Source organism: Hyperolius riggenbachi, chromosome 2 (genome assembly GCF_040937935.1).
Source record: "Hyperolius riggenbachi isolate aHypRig1 chromosome 2, aHypRig1.pri, whole genome shotgun sequence".
NCBI classification, from domain to species: Eukaryota; Metazoa; Chordata; class Amphibia; order Anura; family Hyperoliidae; genus Hyperolius; species Hyperolius riggenbachi.
In genome coordinates, this window is record NC_090647.1 from 510660583 (window position 1) to 510686666 (window position 26084).

At 43.6% G+C, this 26084-nt stretch overlaps 1 protein-coding gene across 20 annotated transcripts in view; it reads right to left on the minus strand.

The window, feature by feature from the left end:
* ROBO2 (roundabout guidance receptor 2) overlaps positions 1–26084 on the minus strand; it is a 1374514-nt gene that overhangs the window by 35722 nt on the left and 1312708 nt on the right. For 13 of the 20 annotated variants that reach the window (XM_068270504.1, XM_068270514.1, XM_068270503.1 and 10 more), the window contains 6 exons: positions 24875–24917; positions 19921–20048; positions 14383–14664; positions 12835–12957; positions 9824–9983; positions 4183–4443 (listed from right to left, as the gene is read on the minus strand). In XM_068270504.1, coding sequence (XP_068126605.1) covers positions 4183–4443; positions 9824–9983; positions 12835–12957; positions 14383–14664; positions 19921–20048; positions 24875–24917 — 997 coding nt within the window. The remainder of the gene's footprint in view (positions 1–4182; positions 4444–9823; positions 9984–12834; positions 12958–14382; positions 14665–19920; positions 20049–24874; positions 24918–26084) is intronic. The other 7 variants (XM_068270509.1, XM_068270517.1, XM_068270510.1 and 4 more) reach the window with 1 other exon arrangement.

Sequence of the window (26084 nt, forward strand, 5' to 3'; positions counted from 1 at the left end):
TCACAAAAAATGCATTGTTTTTTTATGCAGTAAAAGGGAATTGCATGCCGCTCACTAGGGATGGTTGGAAATGACAATTTCCGATTCCGACAGAATTCCACATTCCAACAAGTGTCTTTCTGATTTCCTTGGGATGTTTTTTTTTGCTCTTCTGTCAATAAAGTTAGGTAATTGAAAATATATATATATTTTTTATGGATGTACTTATTACGCGTAATTCACTTCTGAATTCTCTGATTGGCCTAATAATTCCGAGTCTTGTCGTTGACCTCAAAATTTGAGGTCTTGGTACTCGAGATTCCACAAAAATTCAAATTTCCGTGTAACAATACTGATTCTCTGATTGGCCCAATAGGTCAACTTCTAAAAGGTGCGTTCCCACCTGATTTTTCTGATGATCTACTGATGACGGGCAATTGTTTGAGTGGCGAGTGGTCGTTTAGCCGATCTCACAACGTGGATACAGGCACGCCGCACGATTATGAAAACCTTGCGCAGCATTAACGACCATCATGGTGGATCGGATCTTTAAGATTACCAATGATTCCTGCACAAAGTACCACAATCGCTTGAAGTCTCGTCACGTCCGTCGTGTAACATTGTGCATACCCGCTGGCCGGAAGATGGAGAAAGATGGATCGGGGGAGGGCTTGTCGTCAGGGAAACAATGCTGGATTCATCTCCCTTGTAAATGGCCTAAATGGCATCTGTGGAATTCTTATATCTGCCGTACAATACAATAAAAATTCTGAATCTCAGTAATGCGGTATTCCACGGATTTCCGATTACTGTATTCCAAATACCGATTTCTGATTGTAAACTCAGTTAATTATATACAAATTCATGTAAATGAAATTTATGGCTATACATGGCAAAATCGGAATGAGAAAATTTGCATCAGAATTTCAAATTTAAAAAAAAGGTGAATTGGATGCAAAAAATTCCAAACTTTAGAATTGCAAATACAAAATCTTCCAAAAAATGGTCCGAAAATCGCAGGGAAAAGTGTCAAAGCCCCCTAATTGCATGCTATGCTCTGGTGAGGTGAAAAGATGCATGAGGGATATTGAGCAGATTCTTGGCGTTACTACGGAATATAAAGGGACCATGGAACAAACACAAATACTTGTCATAAATTATCTCGCTGACCACTTTCCTGTAGTCATTAGATCCAGTTTTCCAGAAGATATATACAGATCTGAATTATGGGCCAGCCTTCCCCCTCCTCACATCAATACTGCAGACAAGTCAAGAGGATGGCTTTGACCTGACTGATAGATGTATTGCTTCATATTTTTGATTTATATCAATTATCCATTAAATTGTAACCTGTTGCAATCATTTGTAAGCCTAATTACATCTTCTGTGTATGTATCTGTGGATAATAAATCACATTATGCAGTAGTCACCTTCATTGATCTGCCCTTCAAGTTCAATTGCATGTGATAAAAAAAAGACTGCACACATTTAAATCTGCTAAATGAATGCGTTAACTGGCTGATGAAGACAAGAAACATAATACTTTATTTAGACCAGATTAAGACTGCACTAAGAGCTGCAGGAATAAGAAATGACTTTATAGGTTGGGATGCCACTTTCTATACGTATAACTGCATCATTGCTGTACTTGTGCTGCATGCAATGGTGCACCATTAATCCCATAACTCTGCATCAGAGTCCTTTTGGCATATATAAAGGGGCAAAGATCCAAAGCAGGTCATTTTGGTGCGCGCTCTTCCCCACGATGCGTCGGAATTTGAGCGGAAGCAGGATGAGCCGTCATTCGAGGTGACCGGGAGACGAAAACAAATCTACACCAAAGATCAGCCACTTGCTTTGCATGAAATGCACCTAGCATGTGAATTAGCGCAGTGTTAAAGAGAACCCGAGGTGGGTTTGAAGAATATTATCTGCATACAGAGGCTGGATCTGCCTATACAGCCCAGCCTCTGTTGCTATCCCAAACTCCCCTAAGGTCCCCCTGCACTCTGCAATTCCTCATAAATCACAGCCACGCTGCTGACAAAAAGCTTGTCAGAGATGGCTGTGTTTATCTCTATAGTGTCAGTCTGCTGCTCTCCCCGCCTCCTGCAGAACTCCAGTCCCCGCCTGCATCCCTTCCCTCCCTGCTGATTGGAGGGAAGGGACGGGGGCAGGGACCGGAGCTATGCAGGAGGCGGGGGAGCAGTTGAGACTGACACTACAGATGTAAACACAGCCTCACAGCATGGCTGTGATTTATGAGGGATTGCAGAGTGCAGGGGGACCTTAGGGGGGTTTGGGATAGCAACAGAGGCTGGGCTGTATAGGCAGATCCAGCCTCTGTAGGCAGATAACATTCTTCAAACCCACCTCGGGTTCTCTTTAACCTCCCTGGCGTTATGACTTTTTTTTCCAGATTTAGGGTCTAAAAGCGGTGACATTTTTTTCACAAGCTTTTAGACCCTAAAAACAAGAAAAAAAAAAAAAAACATGCCACAGAGAGATCTGCAGCAGCTCCTACATATAACTCACTCAGGCTCGGGATTACCGCTCTGAGTTGCAGATTTCCGCCCCGAGCCTCACTTGGGATTACCACTATGCAGGCTTGCTCAAATCCGTATTCGGGAGACATCCGGATAGTTGTATCCGGATATCTCCCAGTAAAGCTGTGCGGGGGGGGGGGGGGGGGGGTCCATCTTACCTGCATGATGTCTTCTTCGGTCCGTCCCTGGCGCCTCCCACGATGCGTTCCATGCGCCGGACTACAAACACTTCCCCCTTCAACCCGGAAAGAGGTGGTGTTTGCAGTTACGTGACCGCCACTTGGAGCGTATCGTGGGAGGCGCAAGAGACGGACCGAAGAAGACGTCATGCAGGTAAGATTGACCCCCCTCCCCCGCACAGCTTTACTGGGAGATATCCGGATGTCTCCCGAATACGGATCTGAGCAAGCCTTCCGCTAAGGAGGTTAATACCATGCTTGCTATGTTGCAACCGAAGAAGGGCTTTTCGGCGCCCACCTAGAGCCGCATAACACCAAAGCTTGGTGTGGCTATAGCAGTAATGCTATAGTCTGCACAACGCTAATACAGGGATTCAGCGATTGCCGGACCCCAAATTACTTCTCGATCCAAGTTGCGACAACTCTGAGGAGGAATAGTTTTTAACACAGCACCAATATGCCATGTATGAGTTAAGACTGGCCTTAGTATACTAATAGCTACATAACATATTATCTATAATGCATCCGGGATGCACAAGGTATCCCCACCATGTAAATTAGTTTAGTGTAAACCCTTTCAAATCCCTGCCTCCCTGCCACACTTGGATGATCACTGTGTGCTGAAGAGGGAAAAGCTGGGGGGGGGGGGGGGGGGTCTTTACTTTCCCACACCAGAGGGAACTCATCAGTAGAGGGATGGGTTAGCCTACTCTCAAGCTGCAGCTCCGCCCCCTTTGCATACAAGTCAGTGTAATGACATAATTACATGGCTCAATGTGGTACAAAAGCAGATCATGGGCTGGTGCCATGCTAGACTAGATCCTACAATGGCGGCCCTAGTGGTGAATCTGAATGCACCCATGTGACACCTAAATTAGGTGGCAGAGCGACGGAAGGATGGGGCTGGACTGGCCATTGAACAGAGTGTCAGACTTTGTCCAATATTTTGAATTAAAAGGTCACCCCTAGCTGCAGCCATATATTCCTATGTCTGACATTGGATTTATGCTGGAAAAGGCAGTGTCGGGCGTAGCCCAACATAGGATTGGAATGGGTTTACTTTCATGCTCGTTATATCACATATGACCAGCGGTGTGGATATAGTGCATGCAGAGGTTGTGCTGGGCCCCTGGACCTGAGGGGGTCCTCCTCCATTCACTGTGGTAGTGGTAATGATCACCTCTGTACAGTATATAGAAGATGCCATATTTTTTTCCTTTTAAACAATACTAGTTGCCTGGCAGTCCTGCTGACCATTCTGGCATCCATAGTGTCTGAATCACACACACCTGAAACAAGCATGCAGCTAATCTTGTCAGATGTTTGTCAGTAACACCTGATTTGTGTGCTTATTCAGGGTCCAAGGCCGTTCCTATTGGTTACTAAAAGCGTAACAGAGGAACTGATTGGCTGATGTGACAGCACACATTTAGAAACAAATGGCTCCATACTGCTGAATATTGTGGTTGTATATTTACCAGGTCTGCTTTGAGATATCAAACTGGTAAGCTCTGGTGAGCTCATCCAAGTGAGCCTGTAGCATGGGCTGCATCTCCTCTCTGGGCGATGGCGTCAGTGTGGCTGTGGACTGCTGCCCGAATGAGATGGCCGGGGATGAGGCCACTCCCCGCACTGGCGGAGTGGGGACCCTGTCGTCATCTTCTTCCAGCTCATCATCAGAGCCTTGGTGTAAGTATGTCTGCACCGGTAACGGTGGGCACCATCCATCGCTGTCATACCTTGAAACACAAAGGTTGTAAGTTAACAAAGATTGTAATATAAGGTATTTAAGCCTGTAGCAGTCAATTTACTAAGAGGCTTGCAAGAGCTCCAGGCCAATTTATTTTAATCATTTTTTGGATTTCTTTTTGTTAAATTTTCCTGCATCTATGTGTATTTATTGCCACTTGTCACTAGGGGGCAGTGTGAGACAATAACAGTTTCTATATTTTCTGCACAGTAGAGAGAGATCTAAGCATTGCAAGAATTTACAGCACAAGTTTTGCCGACTGAAGTCAAAAGCAGTGCACTTAAACGAGTAACTCTATTGAAGTTGATAATGGGTTAACAATTTTTACTGTGTCTGTATTTGCAACTGTGATTAGAAGAAAAACAAAAACAAAACATTTTATCTCTTGAAATAAAGGTTTAACCACTTGAGGACCACAGTGGTAAACCCCCCTAAAGACCAGGCACATTTTAACTAAAATGGCAACTGCAGCTTTAAGGCCAAGCTGCAGGCCGCACAACACAACACACAAGTGATCCCCCCCCCCTTTTTCCCCCCACCAACAGAGCTTTCTGTTGGTGGGGTCTGATCGCCCGCAGGTGTTTTTTGTTTTTTTAAATAAATATTTATTTCTTTGTTTTTTAAACAAAATGTGCATTTTTTTTACTTCCCTCCCTCCCTCACTGCAGCCAGCCAATCATGCGATCAGCTGTCATAGGCTTCTGCCTATGAGAGCCGATCACTCTCTTATGCCCCAGGGGGACAGCCGTGTCACACGGCTGTCCCCAGTACAGCGCTGCTGCTGATCACAGCGCTGTACATGTAAATAGCGTCAGACTGAAGAGGGGGCGGAGCTCCGACCCCAGAGCAGGAGATGCACGCACAGCCTGCAACACAGAGCCCCATTGGCGATAGCCGGTCGGCAAGAAGTTAAAGGAAATAAGAATATTACTCTCTGTGGAAGTCAGTTTATTATGTAGTAAAAATACCCGTGTGTCATACTGATCCTTAGCATTCAGCAGTTTGAGTCCCTGGGAAAAGCATGCAGCCAGTAAAGCCAAAACTGCAGACTCAGGGGCGTAACTAGAGGGGTATAGCCCCTGCAACCACAGGGGGCCCAGGGCTGTAAGGGGGTCCCTACTGCTACTTCACTCCGCCCGATAAAGGGGTCCATCCTTAAGATCAGGTGTTTTGTGGCGACATTTGTTATGGGTGTGAAGATCCTGATGGACACTCTTGTTTTATGACCCTTGGGAGATGGGCCCGCAGGCCGTGAGGGTCAGCAGGTGTAAGCAAGGGAAGGGGTGTAAGTATTGGAAGGCCCCACCAAAGTTTCGCATGATTTATAATTTCAACCTTGAGCTGACTACCCAATCATCAAACAGCAGGAGGGCCTTTGTACACCCTGTGCTGACCAGCCACAGTGGGGAGGCCATCATTTGGCATAGGTATAGGCAAACCAGGCAAATGCTTGGGGTTACAACTACAGGGTGGGGCACCACACAGCTATTTTTAGCACATGGTGCTTTTTGGAATTCCTATATACAACTCCTAGATCCATTAACGAAGGGTGGGATGGTTATTTTAGCACCAAAATGTGCACTGATGACGTGTAACAAAGGAGCCCTGAAATGCACAACAGTGATATTGCAGGTACTATTAATGTGCTATTTAAGCACTATTCCATTTTCTAAAATTAACCATTTCAGCCCGTGGGCATTTTTCACCATATGCATCAGAGCAATTTTCACCTCCCATTCATTCACTAATAGCTTTATCGCTACTTATCACAATTTATTGATCTAAATCTTGTTTTTTTTTCCGCCCCTAATTAGGCTTTCTTTGGGTGGTACATTTTGCTAAGAATATTTTTTTTTATAAATGCATTTTAACAGGATTAATAAGAAAAAAATGGAAAAAATTCATTATTTCTCAGTTTTCGGCCATTATAGCTTTAAAATAATCCACGCTACCATCATTAAAACCTATGTATTTTATTTGCCCGTTTGTTTGGGTTATTATACCATTGACATTTTGTCCCTATCATAATGTATGGCGCCAATATTTTATTTGGAAATACAGGTGCATTGTTTCCGGTTTGCGTCCATCACTATTTACAAGTTTATAATTAAAAAAATGTTCATAGTATACCCCCTTCAAATGCATATTTAAAAAGTTCAGACCCTTAGGTAACTATTTGTGTCTTTCTTTTTTTTTTTTTAATTTAATTTTTTTTTTTATTAAAAATTTGATTTGGGTAATATTTTGGTGTGGGAAATAAATAGTTAATTTTTAATGTCGTTATATGTGTAAATTGTAATGTAAAAAATATGTAGACGAGTTTTACTATTTGGCCACAAGATGGCCACCTTCATTTTTTTCCCCTCCTTGTGCTTTTCGCTAAACGGAAGTACAAGGGGGATGCGGACATTTTTCCGGGCAGAAAAACTGAAGCCTCTTGTAAGAGCGCTTCGTTTTTTCTGCGGGGGACACGGATCGGTGATCGGGAACCATGTTCCCGTTCAGTGATCCCAGGGCTACCGGGGGACACCACGGGGGAACGCGCGGGAAAGCACTGAAGCGCGGCACCGCAGCAGAGCAGCCGCCCGGACGTGAGCTTCATGTCCGGGCGGCAGAAATAGTTAAATTATTTTTTGTCCATTAAAATGCCAGTATTGGTTCATATTTGGAGTTGCTATTTTTTTTTGCGGAATCCAAAAATCCTGTTCATTTTAAGTCACGTCCCTCAAGCTGACAAAGTTTTAGACAGCTGAAATCTTTTATGAACTATTACAGATGAAGAACTTGTTACTCTGCGGGGATAAGAGATTTCTGGCTGTGTTCACCGACGCGCCCACTATAGTTTAAAAATAAACGTTGTCTAATCTTTTAAGAAGCCTTCTCAAGTACCATAGAAACCCGAAATAGCAAGGAACAGCTACACTTTAAAATGCCATTAAAAATCTAAAATATTAAACAGGAAAATTGTACATTTTACTTTTTTTCTATATGTATACCTGCGGTGACAATCATCATGTATTGCACATAAGGCTTAAAAGCACTTCATTGCATTTCTGTAATTTATAGCTCAGTGACTATCGCTATCTGCATGTAAATATACTACTAACAGAAATGGAAGTACACAGGAGTTTTATCAGGCTCCTTTTACACTGTGTCCATTGTGTTGCATTGCAATGGACAGTATGACAGCACCACATCACAGTGCTGTACACGGATATTCCTATAGGCAGGGGCGTAACTAGACTTTATTGGGTCCCCCCTGAAAAAATGATAGCATGGGACCCCCTTGGCAGGGCTGGATTTAGGCCAAGGCCACCTAGGCCATGGCCTAGGGCACCACAGGAGCATGGGCACCAAAGCAGCAGGCTAAACTGGTGCAGCATTTGTAATTATGCAAATGCTGCAATGCAGGGAGATCAGGCCTGACTGCGGTACTCTGCCGCTAGCCACCTAGCTCTCTGTGCATGTTTGCATTGTGGCCGGCGGCTATGGACTTGGGCAGCATTGGAGAAGGAAAGGATTGGAAGATCCTGCACTAGAGACAAGTGTGGAAATGAGTGACACTGATGGCTGCTGTGGTGTGATGGTGAGCTGGCTACCTATACTGAAGGGGAAGGGGGGAGGGATTAAGGGAGTCATCTAGCTACCTATACTGGAGGGAAAGGGGGAGGGGTCATCTGGATAACTATACTGAAGTGGGGCGGCTGGTGACAGTGTCCTTGGGCGGTAAAGAGTAAAAAATCCGGCCCTGCCCATTGATCTCTGATCCCGATGCGGGTCACGTGACTGGGAGCCAGCAAATGGCAGCAGAGGGTGTTCTGCTGTGAAGCAGCATCTGGAAGCAGGAAAAAATGACTCCGCTATTCTGCATGACAGGAGGAGGTGGCAGGGACAGTTTTTGTGAGCAAACGGAGAGGCTTTTTTTATTATTGGCTGCATTCGCGGTTAGGGAGAGGGAGGAGGAGGAGGGGCCTTCAAAGCCTTTGGGCCCCCTGTGATGACGGGGGTTGCAGGGGCATTTGTTATGCACATACCTATAGGCTATTACATTGATTGTGGAGCGTAACATTGGCATATTGCACAGCATGCAGTGCTTTTACAGGGCAAAGTGTGTGTTTACAGTGGCAGTGAGGCATTCTTTTATTGTACTGTGTCCCTCACTGTATGGTCGTCCCACAATGGTACCACAACTTTTCACCTATGTTGCGTTGCATTTGCATGGTATAGCATCACAATGCCATTTGCATTGTGTGAAAGGAGCATTAATCATTTGTTGCCTTGTATGTACTACAGAGTACTTTTCTATAGTTCCCTTTGTGCATTTCTTTTCTATTTTCCAAATTAAATATATTACCTTTAAAAGAAGGAAGCCTCAGGATTCTATTGAGGCTCCCCTCGGTCGTCAGCAGCCCCCCCAATGCTGAGCACGCCCCCCCCCCCCCCCTCATTGCTGAGCGCGGCCCCTCTCCACATTGGGACCGCGCAGCTCTTCTCCTTGCAGTCATAGCCACGCAAGAGACAGGCGAGCGTGGCCGCACATGCGCAGTAGGATGGAGTCCGGAGCTCGAGCGTCTACAGTGCAGCCAAGAATACGGAAGAGGAACCGCACGGCCTGGATAGGAAGTGGGGATATTGCTATATCGCCAGCAATGTCGCAAATCTCCAGGGGGAGGGGATTGGGGGGGGCGGTTTGTTCAGCGACGGGGGAGAGCAGAGCAGAGAGGGATCCTGAGCCGTCCCTCTCTTTAGGTTTGCATATACTTTTGTACCAGAGCTTTGGCTCAAATACACTTTAAGGTAGTCACTTGTCAACACTTGAATTGAGGAGGACCCTGTATAGTGAGCAGCAGTTTTCTTGTGTTTGCAGTATTGGGTTTTGCAAGAAAATGGGTGTTTAAAGTGGACCTGAACTCTCGCACAGGACAAGAGGAAAACATAAAGAAATGCGCCCTGTATGTACTTAGTGAAATTAGCCTGTCTTATCCCCCCCCTCTTCTGTGAGGAGAGATTATAGCACAACTGTAATTTGATTCCTCAGCTGTATCAGCTGGCTGCCTCGGCAGAGCAGCTAATTTGTAAACACAGGATGTTAACCCTATGTCTGCTTCCATGAAAGCAGGAAGCAGACACATTGCAGATTTATTACAGGATTTGTATCAGCTGTAACACAGAAATATTTTTTTAAATGTTATTAAGCTGTTGCTTATCTTTTAGCGCAGAGAGGAAGTTCTCAGTTCAGGTGCACTTTAATGAACTCACTCAGCCTGCAAAGATGGTGTGGACATGGGGACAAAACCCAGGCCTAACAGTGTTAGTTATTGATGCACTTTCAATGATGAACCCTGTAAAATAAAACTATTGAGCCTTACCCAGTCTCTTGATGCTCTAACCCATAGTGCTCTATCTCTGTACCAGGCAGTGGCTGGATAGGCGGAGGAGGAAGGGGAACATTAGCCCAGTTGGATCCTGGATTGCTCTTCTGACTCTTGGTGCTGTTCTTGGTCTTCTTCTTCTTACCCCCTTTTCCCCCTGCACAAAGCCAAAGATGTCTGCATTTAATTTACACTGCATCATACTAAAGACACAAAGCGCATCTACAGAAAAACACTGAACCATCAGGATCCAAAGCATCTGTAAACTGATTCTGCTGCTCAAAGGACAAGTGGACAAGCACATATACTTTAAAATACACTTCAGATTTTAAATATTCTGGCTAATATTTACCCTTGTCAGTGGTTAGCAAAGTAAACCTTTAGCAGCCAATTTATTTAGAGGCTTGCAAGTGCACAAGGCTTATTACTGCTGCAATGTGTATTTATGGCCACTAGTCACTAGAGGGCAGTGTGAGACAATAACTCAGGACTTCTGCTTTCAGTTTCTATATTTTCTGCTAGTAGAGAGAGATCAAAGCATTCCAAGAATTTACAGCACAAGGAGTTCGGCCAACTGAGGTCAAAAGCAGTGGACTTATCTCAAACTAGATAACTCCTATAGAGATATCTCTATTGAAGCTGCTGATGAGTTATGAACCACCCATACCCTTTAAGCAGCAACATCTGCTTACAATCACTGCAAAACCTGACAGGTCCATTTACAATAGTTATTTTTGAAAAATTGCATTGTATGAAACTAACATTATTTATGGTGTTTAAAGCTATTATAAAAAGGAAATTATATTTATAAAGATATTTGCAATGCACAAAAGAACCATTTATTCATGCATTTTAATGCATAGAAAATCGCTAACTAGTGTGAATGGGCCCTAAGGAGAATTCACGGAGAAGCATGTGATCAGTTTGATCATCTGATGGATTTGTGAGGCTCTGATTTGCTGGTCATGATCATGTGTTCAACCAGGAAGTCATCACAGCAAATCAGAAGCTCACAAATTTATCAGCTGATCCAACTGATCACATGCTTCTCCGTGAGTTCTCGTAAGCATTGCTATCCCTATTTACAATGCTGTGAATACACCATGAGGTTTTTTGGCAGATAGATGGTTTGATAGATAATTTCTGACCGGTCCGTTCTGATTTTTGATTGTTTTTCTGATCGATTTCTCATAGAAATAAATGGAAATCAGAAAACAATCGCAAAATCAACCAGACAATCGATCAGACAGTAAATCTGCTCAAAAATCTCATCGTGTATAAAATCAATCAGAAAATCAATCGGACAGTAAATCTGCTGAAAAATCTCATTGTGTATTCCCAGCAAAAGGGAGCCTCTTTTCTAGAAAAGAAACCTCACAAATGGTGGTGATAATAATGTCCAGTTAGCAAAACAAAAGCACAGTAATATGAAAATAGACAAACTGACTACTATTGCTTTCCAGTGAGATGAAACAATAATACTTATGTTCTTTATCACATGACGTAGTAGGTCTAATTTACTTGTTAATCTCAATCAGAACATAGCAAGGATTGCTGATAGTTGATGAGTTTTCTTAATAAATAGCAGGCAATTTTTTTTTTGGGGGGGGGGGGGCGGGGGGTGAAAAGTCCACCCTTGATTCACTGGACCACGTAATGGGACATATGCACTAAACATCAGTAAACTTGCAGTGTGCAGTATGTATAACCTACATACGCAGCGTAATTAACGGTAATGATAATAAACAGTAAAATTGCTGTGAACTCCCTGCATTACCTAGGTGATGCAAACATTGCTAGAGTAAAATGTGCTAAGCAAGTAAGCAAGTAGCTTAGCGCTCATTACAATAACGATGTTAATATTACCTGAGTAATGTAGGTCATGCTAGTTGCGCAATACTTTGGCAGCAAAGCTAACAGTAAAATTGTGCAAGACAAATTTAACAATGTTTAGTGCATACGCTTCAAGGTGTGCTGCTAGACCTGCTTTCTATGAGCTTGCACACAAAGTCTGGTTTCTAACTGGATCCAAGATTGTCTGTCGCTTTACCACTATGGACATTCCTGACCCTGCGCAATCTTAATGGACAGCGGATACATTGTCATTCAACCAACAGGATGGGCGTGGATCCACTTTGGAAGGCAACAGGCACTGCAAAGCAGGGTTGCCAACCTAATTTCTAATTTCTCACGGACAACAGGCCCAAAAAATCTGCACGCCCAAACTTTTGGACAGACGAGTCAGAAGCACACTTTTAAAGTGTGTTGTGGGTGAGGCTAAACTGTGGGCATGGTCACTTTTTTTTTTACAGTTTTTTAAAATCTAAATGAATAGCTGCAACAGACTATTTCATACCTATCTGGTATTTTTAATTAGCATTAATTAGCAACCTCTCTGAACAGTCTGTGTATGCAGCATGTTACTTTTATTTGAAAGCCATGAAAAGCTTCTTGTGTGACGTGACACATGGGCACACTAAACACACGTGGGCACTAGAGGTTCTGGATTGAACCGTGGTCTCCTTAAGAGAATGGACACCCACAAAGAAAGTACGGACAAGTACAGACAGTTCTTTTTTACATTATTTTGTACAGACTGTCCATCTAAAAACAGACGGTTGGCAACCCTGCTGCAAAGGACCTCTACAGTTTATTTATTATTGTTTACTTATCAAAAATGTCTCAAAATGTGGTCAAGTGAAATAGTGAATGGCCCTTGTTGCCTACAGTAACCAATCAAGTCTTCCTTCTTCTCATTCTTATATCTACCAGTACTGTGCATGAGATGACTGCATTGTACAGTAGTTATCTTTAGACCATGTGGTTAATTAGATGGATCTGTGCTAACGACATTAAAGACAACACCAGACAGATATTTTTGCACATTTTGTCACCATCTTAGCTGCTCTGTGAACGTGCTAAAATCCTCCCACGCCCATCGTCAAGCATACAGAAAACTGTCAGTCAAGCATGTTAGATAATGCGGTCTGCGCAACGATATAACCAACCTGAAAGGCTGCCACTTCTCTCAGAGCTGTTGTGTGAGCTGGTGGTGCTGAAATCCTGTGACTGGTTGTGTGGCATTCTATTTGACAATCCCTCAGAACGATAGTCGGGAATGTATATTAAGGCTGAGGGTTAAAGGGCAGAGGTCACCGTGGCATCATGTGATTAGTACACAGCAAAAAGCTCATGCACCACATGCAATCAGCAGAAAAGCAGAGGTGGTGAGGGAGAAGGTTTGATGGTTGAAATGGAAATACGGTGGGGAGGGGAGTTGATCACTGGGAATTAGAGCAGCGGTCCCCAACCAGAGGCTCGGGAGCCACATGTAATTTTCATGCATTTTTGATTTGGCTCTCAGCAGCCTCTCCGGTACTCAATACCTATAATCTGTTTGATCTTCTGCTGCTGGATGTACTTGGCAAAAGTAGGGGGTCTGATAAAAGAATATTTCTATTTTCAGCAAGAAGACTTAATGGTGTCTGGGTAGTATGACCCATATGGCTGCCTTCAGCTTGAGAAGAGTTTCTGTTGTTTAGAGCCCAAATGCAGGCACATTTTCCTATTCTTGTGGAGCACACAGTGACAGAGCTTTTCTCATCTGATTAGAAGCTGCTAGAACTGCTGGTGCTGCCTCTTCCTTTGCATCTGAACAGCATGTGATTTGACAGCATTTGATTTTGTTAAACGTTTGGCTTTAAAGTGAGTCTGAAGCAAGTTTGAAATAAAAAAACAGATACTTACCTAAGGAGGGGGAAGGCTCTGGATCCTGTAGAGCCTTCCTGTTCCTCTTGCAGTCTCCTTGTTCCAGCACTGTGTCCCCGGTCAAATCTCCTGCTGCGGGAGACTTCAGAAGTCTTCAGGAGCCCAAGTGCTCCCGAAGACGGGCAGCTCCGTACCATGCATGCGCAAGTGCATGCGAAAGAGCACTCAAGCACACACACTACAGAGCCACTCGTTTTCAGGAGCACTCGGGCTCCCAAAGACTTACTCCCAAGGCAGAAAAGAGCAGTCTCCAACCCATCAGTCAGAGACTGTAAATGAGGGAGACAGCGCTGGAATGAGTGGACCAGGAGAGGAACGACAAGGCTCTAGAGGTCCCAGAGCCTTTCTCCTCCTAAGGTATCTGTTTTTTTTTTATTTTAAATACACTTCAGGTTCACTTTAAAGAACTGGTTGATCAGTGTGGCAGATTTTTTTTATAGATATGATCGCAACTAGTATCAGTATTGGCAATTGTATTATTTAATGCTGTGGATCGATTGAATACAATTTATTCTTTGGATATGAATGATCTTATCCAAAATTTGCTGACCAGCTGATAAAAAGCAAACCGATATTGGGTCGCCTTTAGTGTGGGTCATCACGGATTATTGTACTTATACGTGCCTCACAAGCCGACAAAGGTTGGGGACCTCTGAATCTGCAATATTAATAAAAAATTAGCATGCAGTTTATTAGTTATGGTAAACACAGACTCATTTCAACCAATGATTCATTCTTGTACCCGTGTGGCACCATGCAGGACATTAAATGGGCCCACTAGCACTTACCGTTGCTACCTTTTACTTGGTCAGGGAGGCAATAGCCTAATCCCGTCAAATCAGACTTCTGCTGAACGGATGCCTTCCACTGCTGGTCTGGTAAGTCGACCGCCAGTTCGTGGATGCTGTTGGAGTGCAGAATTTGTGTCGTGGCATACGGCGTGGTCTGTGAAATTTGTCCTGAGCAGTTATAGTTTGACTTGGTGGTAAAATCGATGCTGCTATAGATGGCTCCATCAGACAACATGGTCGCCGTCTTGTCTCCTTGTCCCGGGGCGGCCGGCAGTACATCTACGTTAAACAGAGGAGAATGAAACAAATCAGTGATGCACGGGAGGAGATGGAACCATCAAGGTTCAAGATGAAAAATAAATGTGTCAGTCAGTACGTTTGCATTTCAGCTGAGACAAGAGTCCGCAAGCCAACCAAGGGAGAATGATGTACAACTACCACCGAGCTATCAGAACCGGTGACAGGCCTGGTGCTTGTCCTTCACGTTCCACTGCCTAAAACCATCCTTTTCTCCTGTATACCTTCACGAGAGAATGTGAAGTTTCAGAATATTTCACTACAGGGAAGGGGGAAAAAAACACCTCTCCATACCTCATTTCACGTCAAGCTGTCTAGCCCATTGACAAATAAAGAGAAAATGATCCACAAATCTTAAGCTAGCCCTTCCCCCCTCCCAACGTGAAAACAATGAGAAAACAGTGAATAGATGAAACTAGAATAGTAAATCTATCTGAGCATTAAACAGTGTTCTTCAGTCACCCCAAATGATAGAGAGCCATCAGATTGCCTGCGTGATGTGACATGCGGCGCAGAGTGCACAGCGCTTGACGTGAGATGGCATTCCTTTGAAACCCAGTGGTAGACCCAGATTTAAATATGCTTACTTAAAGAAGGATTTTAACCAGGATTAAACTTCATCCCAATCAGTAGCGGAGACCCTCTTTGCCACAGGAAATCTTTACCTTTTCTCGAATAGATCATCAGGAGGTGTGGCTGATATTGAGGTCAAACTCCTCCCACAGTGTGATGTCAGGGCTATGGCCCTGACATACTCCTGTCTGTGGACCTCATTACATTGTGGATAATAATGTCTGTTTCCAACTGCCAAGTAAGTAGTATCTGCCTCTGGGGTACGTATGTGTACACCGCCAGTGAATTGGGCATAGGGTGAACCGTATGACAGCTCACCCTGCTGCTGCTCAAATTCCTGGTGGTGTTAAATACTATTCCCCCTCCAAGTCGTAGCAACTTTGAGGGAGAAGTAATTCAGAGTCCGGCAATTGCCAGAATCCCGAATTACCCTTACGCACCATGCACACTATAGCATTAGTGCTATGGCAACGCCCAGCTTTGGTGCTCGGCGCTGAGAAGTTAGAACTATTAAAATATTATTATTTCTCATCTTTTTCTTTTTCAACTTAAAACAGTGGTCTTTCCCAAAGCAAATTAGTTAAACCCAGAGTTCAGCTTTAAACAGTAAATGTTCAAGTATTAAGGCTTGTATACATGTACCGAGGCTGCCTAGGCATGTCACCAGAGATGGATCGGGACCCGATCTCTCGGGTGACAGTTCAGGGCCGAGGCTGTACAGACACGTTCTGTTGTTACGCGAGAGAGAGGGGGGATGACAGAGCAGCATGAGTAGCGGCACAGAGCAGGGGAGGTGAGTGGGGGGAACAATGTCCTCGACCAGTGCTTGGCTTTGTCGATCCACCAGACAGATGGTTTGCCAACAAGCTTAGGGGGATCAGCGGCCACTGTACGCACACTAGAATCTCAGCAGTGGCGATCATAATCAGTTGTTAACGCGTCATACATCAAGCGACATGTTCTGTTGCTATGGAGAGGGGAGGAGGGCAGATAGGGCAGTGCATGATAGAACAGCAATGAGCGGGCGGGGTCAGTTGGAGAACAATTCCCTCATGGCCCGTACTCACGGGCTGCAAAACTCGCCTGTCGCCAGCACACGTGAGCGTGTGGGCGACAGGCCGGCGACAGCTTCTCGCCAGGTCCCTCCGCGTACACATGCGGAAGAGGGACCAGCGGCAAGGCGGAAGCTGTCGCTGACGTTCCTCCTCCCCCCGCCGGAAGCTCACCGGAAGGTCTGTGAACCTCAATGGAGGTTGCTGTCGCTAGTCCGCGTACTCACGCGGACTAGCGACAGTTGCGGCGGGGGGGGCAGCGGCGACTGTCGCCATGCGATTGAAAGTTTCAATCGCATGGCGACATAGCGACGGGCGACAGTTCGGGGGCGCGCGCGCGTGCGACGGCCCATACTCACGGGCGACCTGTCGCCGCAACACGCGCGCGCCGCGTGTTGAGGCGACAAAAGTCCCTCGTGAGTATGGGCCATTAGCCTGCACTCAGCTGAGACAATCGCTAGGCTGCCTGGTCACGACGCATCGAAGGAGATCAGCTACTGCTGTACTCTTGCTAGACACACGCCTATATGGTTGTTATTACCAAGAGGGTTTATTAATGCCTTGTCTGATTAAATATTCACTTAAAAGCCTAGAACCCATCATTATGCAAAATATTTTACTTCTTTGATCACGACTTGAATGAAATCCAACAGCAGTTTAATAAATCGAGACTTTGCATTTATTAAAGTAAATATGAACTTATATCAAGACTGCTAATTGCTAATTAGATTGTACGTAGGCCTCCTAAAACTCAGCATGCAGCTACGGAACATAATAATATACATTAGACCCATTTACACTTAATGAAAGCTTATTTGTAAATCGGGTTTCTGGTCCTGACCTTAATAACAGTGATCAGACTTCAGATCGGAATTAACTTGCGGTTTATTGAATACAAAGCGTGAACATAATATTAAATGTGTGGGCATATTATGTCTCATTTGCCTGGAAATTACCGATATGAGAGCGGACTTTAATCACATATTTATTTAACGAGCGCTGCTCTTTACACGACAGCGGACAATCTGTAGAGCTATAGAAATATCAGATTAGAGAGCGCGCTGCTGTGCTGATCAATAGCGGAATTCTGACTTGGGAGGAAGTCGTAGGGGATAGATCAGGACTGCAAGCTGCTGCTGAAATAATTCACATCGATTGCTGCAACTGATCCTGGATACAGAGACATTGAACATTCCAAACTTGTTCTTGGGTAACCATGGAAATAACAGCAGCAGGATACAAACACTTAAAGTCCAAACAAATACTACGCTATATATTGGCATGTGTATTATTAGAGAGTACATATCGATATGCCCACCACATCTCATTCGAGGGTGGCGTTTATAGGAGTGCATATTGCGGCGGCACTGTTTCAGTTGGACGCCAGATGGTACCGACCTGGTAAAATATCTGTAATTTAAATTCCCGATATTTTACAATGCACTACCTGGTACCCATTCTCAATTAAACCCACCCTTCTAAGTACCTAAAACAACCCCTCCCCCCCCCCAAGTTCCAAAACCACCACCCCTTGAAATGTCTACCCTCTGTAAGTGCCTATACCGATCTCCCCCCACATTATGCCTAACCCTAACCCCCCCCCCCCAAGAGCCTAAACCGAGCACCCCCAGCAAACACCCTTACCCTCCCTACAAGTACCTAAACTGAAAAGCCCATCTAATGCCTAATCCTACCCCCAAGTGCCAAAACCAATACCCCCCACACAAAATTCCTACCCCCCCATTCCCCTGGTAAGTGTCTTAACTGAGCCCCCCACCTAATACCTAACACTACCCCTCCCAAAAAAAACTACCCTACCCCCCAAAAAATGCCTGCCCCCCAGTAAGTGCTTAAACTGACCCCCCCCCCCCCACCTAATGCCTAACCCTTAAATTAAGAGCCTAAACCAATATGAGAGCACCCCCACCTAATGCCTAACCCTCCCTGTAAGTGTATAAAGTGAATACTCCTAACCTGATGCCACCTAACCCTATAAGTGCATAAACTAACCACCCACCTAGTGCCTAACCTACCTTCCCCAAGTGCTAAAACCGAACCATGTCCTGTTATCATCACTACTACCTCAGCCAAATAGAGGTTCTTACTAGGACTAGTACAATATGTACCCACATTCATGCCATCATGGAGTATATTCGGTAAACTCAGGTAATGTTGCTGTGCGCAGGGAGCACACAATAATGCTACTGCTGCTTATGTATACAAACTAGCGTGAGTTGTGCATATATAGCCCCATATCATGTATGAGTTCAGATACGCTTTAAAGAGACTCCGTAACAAAAATTGCATCCTGTTTTTTATCATCCTACAAGTTCCAAAAGCTATTCTAATGTGTTCTGGCTTACTGTAGCACGCTCTACTATCACCATCTCTGTAATAAATCAAAGTATCTCTCTCTTGTCAGACTTGTCAGCCTGTCTCTGGAAGGCTGCCAAGTTCTTCAGTGTTGTGGTTCTGTGATGCATCTCCCCCCTCCAGGCCCCTCTCTGCACACTGCCTGTGTGTTATTTAGATTAGGGCAGCTTCTCTCTTCTCTCTTATCTTTTACAAGCTGGATAAATCCTCCTCTGAGCTGGCTGGGCTTTCACATACTGAGGAATTACATATGGGCAGAGCTGTCTGCACTCTGCAGTAAGAAACAGCCTGACACTTCAGTGGAAGATAGCTGCAGGGGGAAAGAAACACACAAATGATCTCTTGAGATTAAAAAGGAAGGCTGTATACAGCCTGCTTGTGTATGAATGTATTTTCTATGTGTGGACATACTGTACATCAACCTACTTCCTGTTTTGGTGGCCATTTTGTTTGTTTATAAACAAACTTTTTAAAACTGTTTTTAACCACTTTTAATGCGGCGAGGAGCGGCGAAATTGTGACGGTTGTGAGGGTAATAGGAGATGTCCCCTAACGCACTGGTATGTTTACTTTTGTGCGATTTTAACAATACAGATTCTCTTTAAAGGAAACTTGATGTGAGAGGGATATGGGGAGCTATCTTTATTTCTCTATAATAAATTCTGGTCTGATTACCCATCTGTTATACTTTGAGAATCACTGACCCAGAACAGGTGAGCTGACTCCAGCCGCTGAGCAATTATGTCTGACACAAATACTTTGGAAACTGAACAAAGTCATACTGGATTACTATAAAAGGGAATAAATATGGCAGCTCCGTATTTCTCTCATTTCCAGTTCACTAAATACCAAGGCCGGATTTATACTTTTTGTGCCCATAGGCCAAGCATGTTGTGGTTCCCTTTCCATGTGCAGCAGTGCCCCTCCCATTCCATGTGCAGCCCCCTCTTCCATGTGTATCAACCATGTTTGCACCCCTCTCCTTCATGAACACCTCCCTTTAGCATCAGTTTCTCTATTTCATGTGTTGCTCCCCATTTTCAGCCTCATTTTTCATATGTAGCAGCCCCCTTTCATGTCCAGGTGCTCCCTTGCGCTGCAGCCGCCCAAGGCCCTGGCCTTTGTGGCCTTTACAAAAATCTGGCCCTGCTAAAGGCAAAACTGTAACTTACCACGTTAGATCCTTCAACCCTAAATTACATGATTGTGCTTCTAGTAAAAACCCGCAGAAAACACAAACCTGCGCAGCCGAAATTCACCAGATCATTGGGGCCATTGTTGCTGTTGTTCACCGGCAAACTGGAGGCCGGCCAGGAGTCGGCGAGCCAAGGGTAGCTAGGGTCACTCGCGTTTAATAGTCCTGGACGGCTGGAGGGTGAGAGAAGAAGGGTTATTTATCAGCGGATTTTCTGCAGCTGTATAAAAAATATATTAATAATATGCAAATCGCTTCAGTGCAATCATCGGTCGCGTCTCCCATGAATCTGAATGAAATATATTGCCTGGGAAATGGAGTAAGCTATCAGTGAGGGAGGAACCTTCCTCGGAGCTCGGTGATAAATGGGCACCTCCGGGGAGCAATTGCTCACAATGACTTCTCTGAAACAGTCATTTCCAGGACTTTAAACCACTTTTTTTCTTCACCTTTCACATTTCAAATATGTGTCTGTCATCCACAAGCTGATCTTTTCTTCCCCAGCTTTGTAGTTTAAGACAAGGCTGTCTGGAATTAAACTACTGTAAAAATGCATTTAATCTTCTTCAATTCATTCATTAAACTCTGCGTTGCCATGGAGATAGAATGCTGATGCAGCTGTTGTCAGCTGTGGCTGGGCCCAGCCGTGAAGCTGCTATTTTAGCTATTGTGTTGTCTGCTGAGCTGTTTAGTTGGTACACAACATAAGCAATCGGATCTGACCAGGGCATGCTGGGAATACAGTTCATTCCTTGAATAAAATGCTCACTGCCTACATTTGGTTAGGCTATCAAATTAGAGTTGCCCCTGTCTTTTGTTGGGCAACAGCAGGGATCTGAGGGATAGGCTGTAAAGAGAAGAGAAATGCAGAGCAAGTAGAAGTCTATCTGCTGCTGCCTAGATTGCATCATCCTGCTGCTTGGACGGCAAGAGAAAAGGCTCAAACCGTCTCTCTTTGAAAAGATGGCAGCCTTTAGCAATGACAGTCTGTAATGTAAGATTGGCAGATACTTTAATTTACTGTAAGAATATATGTCGTTATTTGGAAATAAGAGAACACTTTCTACTATTCATGCCGTATTTTAAAGGACCGCTATTGTGAAAAATGTTAAATACATGTAACATGTCCTTTTCTGCCAGAGTCATGCACTATAAATAACTTTTTTCCTATGTTGTTGTCTCTTGCAGTAGGTAATAAAAAGCTGGCAGATCTGAAAGATTATGGACTAGACCATCTCCTCATGGGTGATTCTCAGTATTAACCTTTTTTTCTTTACAAAAAGCACTCTCTGGAAAGGATGTGTACAAAGATGTCAGTCAACTTCCCCACTTGTTTGTATAGGGAACTATTTTGACAGTTGGACTGAGCAACTGCAGTTCAGTAAGTGCTTTTGTAAAGAAAGAAATACAGTAGCTGAGAATCCTCCATGAGTAGATGGATTAGTTCAAAACCTATCAGATGTGTCACGATTTTCACTACCTATTGCAGGTAAAAGCAACATAAGAAAAAAGTAATTTATAACGCATTTTAGCCTGGGAGAAATGTACATTCATATGTATGCTTGTGATTGCTGTTCTTTATTTTTTTTATATCCCAAATGGGGACAGCTTGCTTTCAGACACTAATTGGTAGTGATGGTCAAGGCAAATAATTCTGAATTGATGCAGAGTTGTGGAAATGTACGGTAATCTGTAAATGTATGCAGCTATGAAGACAGACCAAGCAAATCTCACCTAGTGGATTTTGAATGCTCCATTTTCAAGCTACATAAACCTGTACACATAATTTGCATAACCATGCATCAACACAAATGATTAGCATCTCATTATTCATCCCTACTCCTCAGCAAAGAGGTACTGTCATTTATTTAACATCAGTCCTAATTTGATCTGGACTGAATTGGACACAAGTTGTAAAACCAAGCAGATGAGCCAAGAACCGACCGGCGTGGTCCATAACTAGGTGTGGCAAACCAAGACAAAAGCATGACAATTCTTGGTGAATCAGCACTGATTATTTATTGGCATCGTCAGTGAAGCAGGGTGTTGCACTGACTCAGCCACTGGTTGATACAGAAAAAGGTACAGTTGCGGTAAATTATACCTTTTGTTGGTCAGTTGAGTAGATTACAATTGCAAGCTTCTGAAAATAGATCAGATGACTCATGTCCAGCATGGTGCATGATAAAGGGACCTGCGCTGTCTTTAAGCCTTGTAAACTGCGTTTACTAAGCACACTAAAGAGACTCTGTAAAAATGACATCCTTTTTCTACTATCCTACAAGTTCCTAAACCTATTATAATGTGCTCTGGCTTACTGCAGCACTTTCTACTATCACTGTCTCTGTAATAAATCAACTTATCTTTCCCCTGTCGGACTTGTCGCCCTGTGTCTGGAAGGCTGCTAACTCTTCAGTAATGTTGTTCTGTTATGCATGCCCCCCTCCAGGCCCCCTCTATGCACACTCCAGTGTTTGTTATTTACTTTAAGCAGCCTCTGGTCAGTGAGTCAGTGAGAGAGCCTTTCACAAGCACTATAAATAGTCCTCTGTTAGGCTGTGAAAGGAGCTGAGGATACTGAGGAATTACAGACACCGCAGAGCTGTCTGCAGGAAGAAACAATCAGCCTGTCACTCTTCAGTGGATGAGAGCTGCAGGGGTAAACACACAAGTGATCTCTTGAGATTCAAAAGGAATGCTGTATACAGCCTGCTTGTGTATGGATGTATTTTCTATGTGTGGACATACTGTACATCAACCTACTTCCTGTTTTGGTGGCCATTTTGTTTGTTTATAAACAAACTTTTTAAAACTGTTTTTGACTTCTTTAAATGCGGCGGGGAGCGGCATAATTGTGACGGAGGGGAATAGGAGATGTCCCCTAACGCACTGGTATGTTTACTTTTGTGCGATTTTATCAATACAGATTCTCTTTAAAGGTACCGTTTAATGTTACAATTTCCTGCATTGGAGGTGTTGGCACTGGCTTTACTGACAATGGAGTACAATAAGGCTCCTTTCACACCAGACAACGCGAGCAGGAGCCGTTCTCCTTCACGCGTTGATAGCCTGCGGCGTGTCATCGGGTATCTGCGGTGCGACGCAATCAGCTGCGGTAACTAATAATTGAACCTGACAGAAAACGGATCGACGCTCCCGGGTGGTCGTAACCGCAACGTACCAAAACGCAGCGTTGGGTGTGAAAGGTCTATGGACTTTCATTTTACCTTGGTTAACGCAAAGAACTGCCTTTGCGTTACACCGCAGAAAAGGGCTCTGGTGTGAAAGAGCCCTAAGAACCTCGGAGAGGACACTAGAAATCAGACAACGTTATTGCATTATTGCAGACCTACAGGGCAGTCTCTGTTTGTTATTTACAGTTGTCTTCCTCCCTTCCTTTTTATTTGTAATATATATATATATATATATATATATAGTATTTAAAGTGACGAAGCGGAAAAAAAACCTTATGATATAACTAATTCTATGTGTAGCACGCATATTTAATAGAACATTAGTAGCAAAGAAAAGAGTCTCATATTCTTAATTTTAGTTATATAGGTGTTTTTTTTTTTTTGCATCATGTTCTAATATATGCCAATTAGACTCGCCGATTGCGAATAGAATGAAGACGGCTTCTGTTTGAAGCCGTCTTTATTCATAACAAAGTAACGATCGCGCGCCCCCGTGACCCGCGCGCGTGCACACAAACCTGGGCACTGCAGTTCAATGATTGGTTATGGGGACCCCAGTCCCCAATAACCAATCACATTACAGTAATAAGGAAATGGAAGCAGCGCTGAAAGGTAAACATCGCGCTGGTGTTTCAGGGGTAAAACCCCTCAGTTGTGAAGTGGTTAATAAGATTTTTTTTTAAATAAATCTAAATCAGGTTGGCTTATGTGATCTCCTACTCTAAACAACCATATTGAATTGGGCACAATTGGTCTAATTAAATTAATTTCCTTTTGCCTGTTAAAAAGCTATATTATAAAGATAAACCATAATTTGAAACTTAGTATATCCTGTATTTTTAAAGCTGACATGTCACAAGGACTTGGTCAGTTCATTGTTTCGGCATTACAGAGACATAAAGACAACAGAGTTGTCACATGGTAAAACAATGAACTACATATACAAAAGACTGCTTTTTTTCTACTTTCTTATCTTTAAAGGTTTACACAAAGGATTACATTTCCTCATACTCTTTAAATTACATTCTTTTAGTCTTTATCGTAATATCGTCCATGTTGCATTTTTTGCCAATGGTAAGTAGCAATAATGATCATTGCAGTTCTTCTCAATAAAGCTTCTTTTACAATCCCTAAGAGAAACCGGCGTTTCCTAGGCAACCGCAATAAAGAGAAGATACTTTTCCGGCAACATCAGAGGCACTCATTAGGCCTAATCTCCTTTTGCTAAAATATTGATTAAATAAGAGATTGCGAGTTAAAACCCAGTTCTAATTGCATCTCCATATTGGCAATGGGAATGAAAATGAGGATATATGGGGGTACAATCAGGTTTTATCAGTTTCAGTTGAGTAACCAAAGTAAGGGAATCCAGTCCTATCAATCTATGGCCTATCCATCATCCATGAATCATTTATTCTCTGATCGATTATGTGTAATTGCTCACTGGCGGCAATTTACAACGGGCCAATAAGCGGCCTTAAACAACAGCAACTTCATTTGCTAATATCTCCTTAATGTAATAAACATTCTGGCTGCAAATGAACACATCACTCGCAATGCCTTTCCCTCATTTATTTATCTATTCTTCTAGACTTCGGGGAGGTGCGGTGCAAAGCATCTGTGTCAGACGCTCCTGAAGTGTTGCCAAACACACGAGATCATTAGAGACGCCGGATTGGCCGGCACTATCCAGAGCAGTTGACCTGTTTTTCTGAGAGGTAGCCATGAGCCTTCTGGCATGAAAATAAAGAACGCAGAAAGAGGATTAGAAGATGGCTTTGCGATTTTTTTCCAACTCGACTTACCTTCCGTTACTCATTAATCCGCCATCTCCTCGCTGGAATGTGACTAGGTGGGAGACAGAGGAAAAGGGTTTAGAGAAAAAATGTCAGTTGAAATATAATTGCACCGTTTCTTTTCAGAACATTCAAAAATAAACGTAAAAAAAGGAGAAATGTTTAGGGTATATTTATTTAAGATGCTAGAATGACTTTAGAAATGTACTATTTGGAACGCTTATGTATATTTATATACAGTGTTCCTGATAAGGCTTGAATGAAATTTTTAGCATAGCTGTTTTTTTTTATTTTCTTATTGTTAACATTACCAGTCACAGGTGAAGCAGAAAAATAATTCTAAAAACTTCAAAGTACCGTACTTGTTTAATGTATTTTATATTTCAAGTCTATAATGTTTTTAGAATTTTTTACTGCTGAATAATGCAAAACCAGTGTGTGTGTGTGTGTGTGTGCGTGCGTGCGTGCGTGCGTGCGTGCGTGCATGTGTGTGTGTGTTTTACAGTGTACCTGAGGCGGTTTTAAATGTAAAAAAAGGGACACAGAGGCATGTTCCCATCTGAAGGATAAGCCTCTGTGTGCCCTCCTCACCACTCTAAGTGCCTCCTGCACCCCGCTAGCTCCCCCCTATCTGCCGACAAGCAGCTTGTCGGCAAACAAATGGGGAAGGGGCGTCCCCTGCGGGGGATGAACTCCTACGTAACGCCCATTCCCTGCCTATCATAGCCTTCTCACTGGCTCTCCACTGCCTACTCCCCGCCTCTCTCCCGCCCCCTTCCATGCCAATCAGCGCTCTGTGCTCTCAGAGCAGAGCACAGAGCTGCATCTAAAGCATTGTGACTCCAAAGGTCACAGAAGTGAAAGTAAGGAAGAGCTGGAGGAGGAGTAGCAGTAATGGACTCATCTGGCCCATACATCCCTGCCAATCAGGTCGCATGCTTCTACTGTTTTTTTTTGTTTGTTTTTGTTTTTTTTTTTACTTTTAAGACTGGCTCATGTTCTCTTTAACCTGGTAATGCTTTCTCAGCAGGAGATGGTAAAGAGGATTAAATTTCCTCATTTTAGGAAAACAAAGTCTCCAGAATTGGATCACACATCAATTTTCCCACTTGATTCCCTGCAGACTCAATTACTCTGATCGAATAGTATAGAAATTTATTTTTAACAAATTTTGACCAAAAATCGAGCAAAAGTATCAGTCAGGATGGACAAGCTAGGT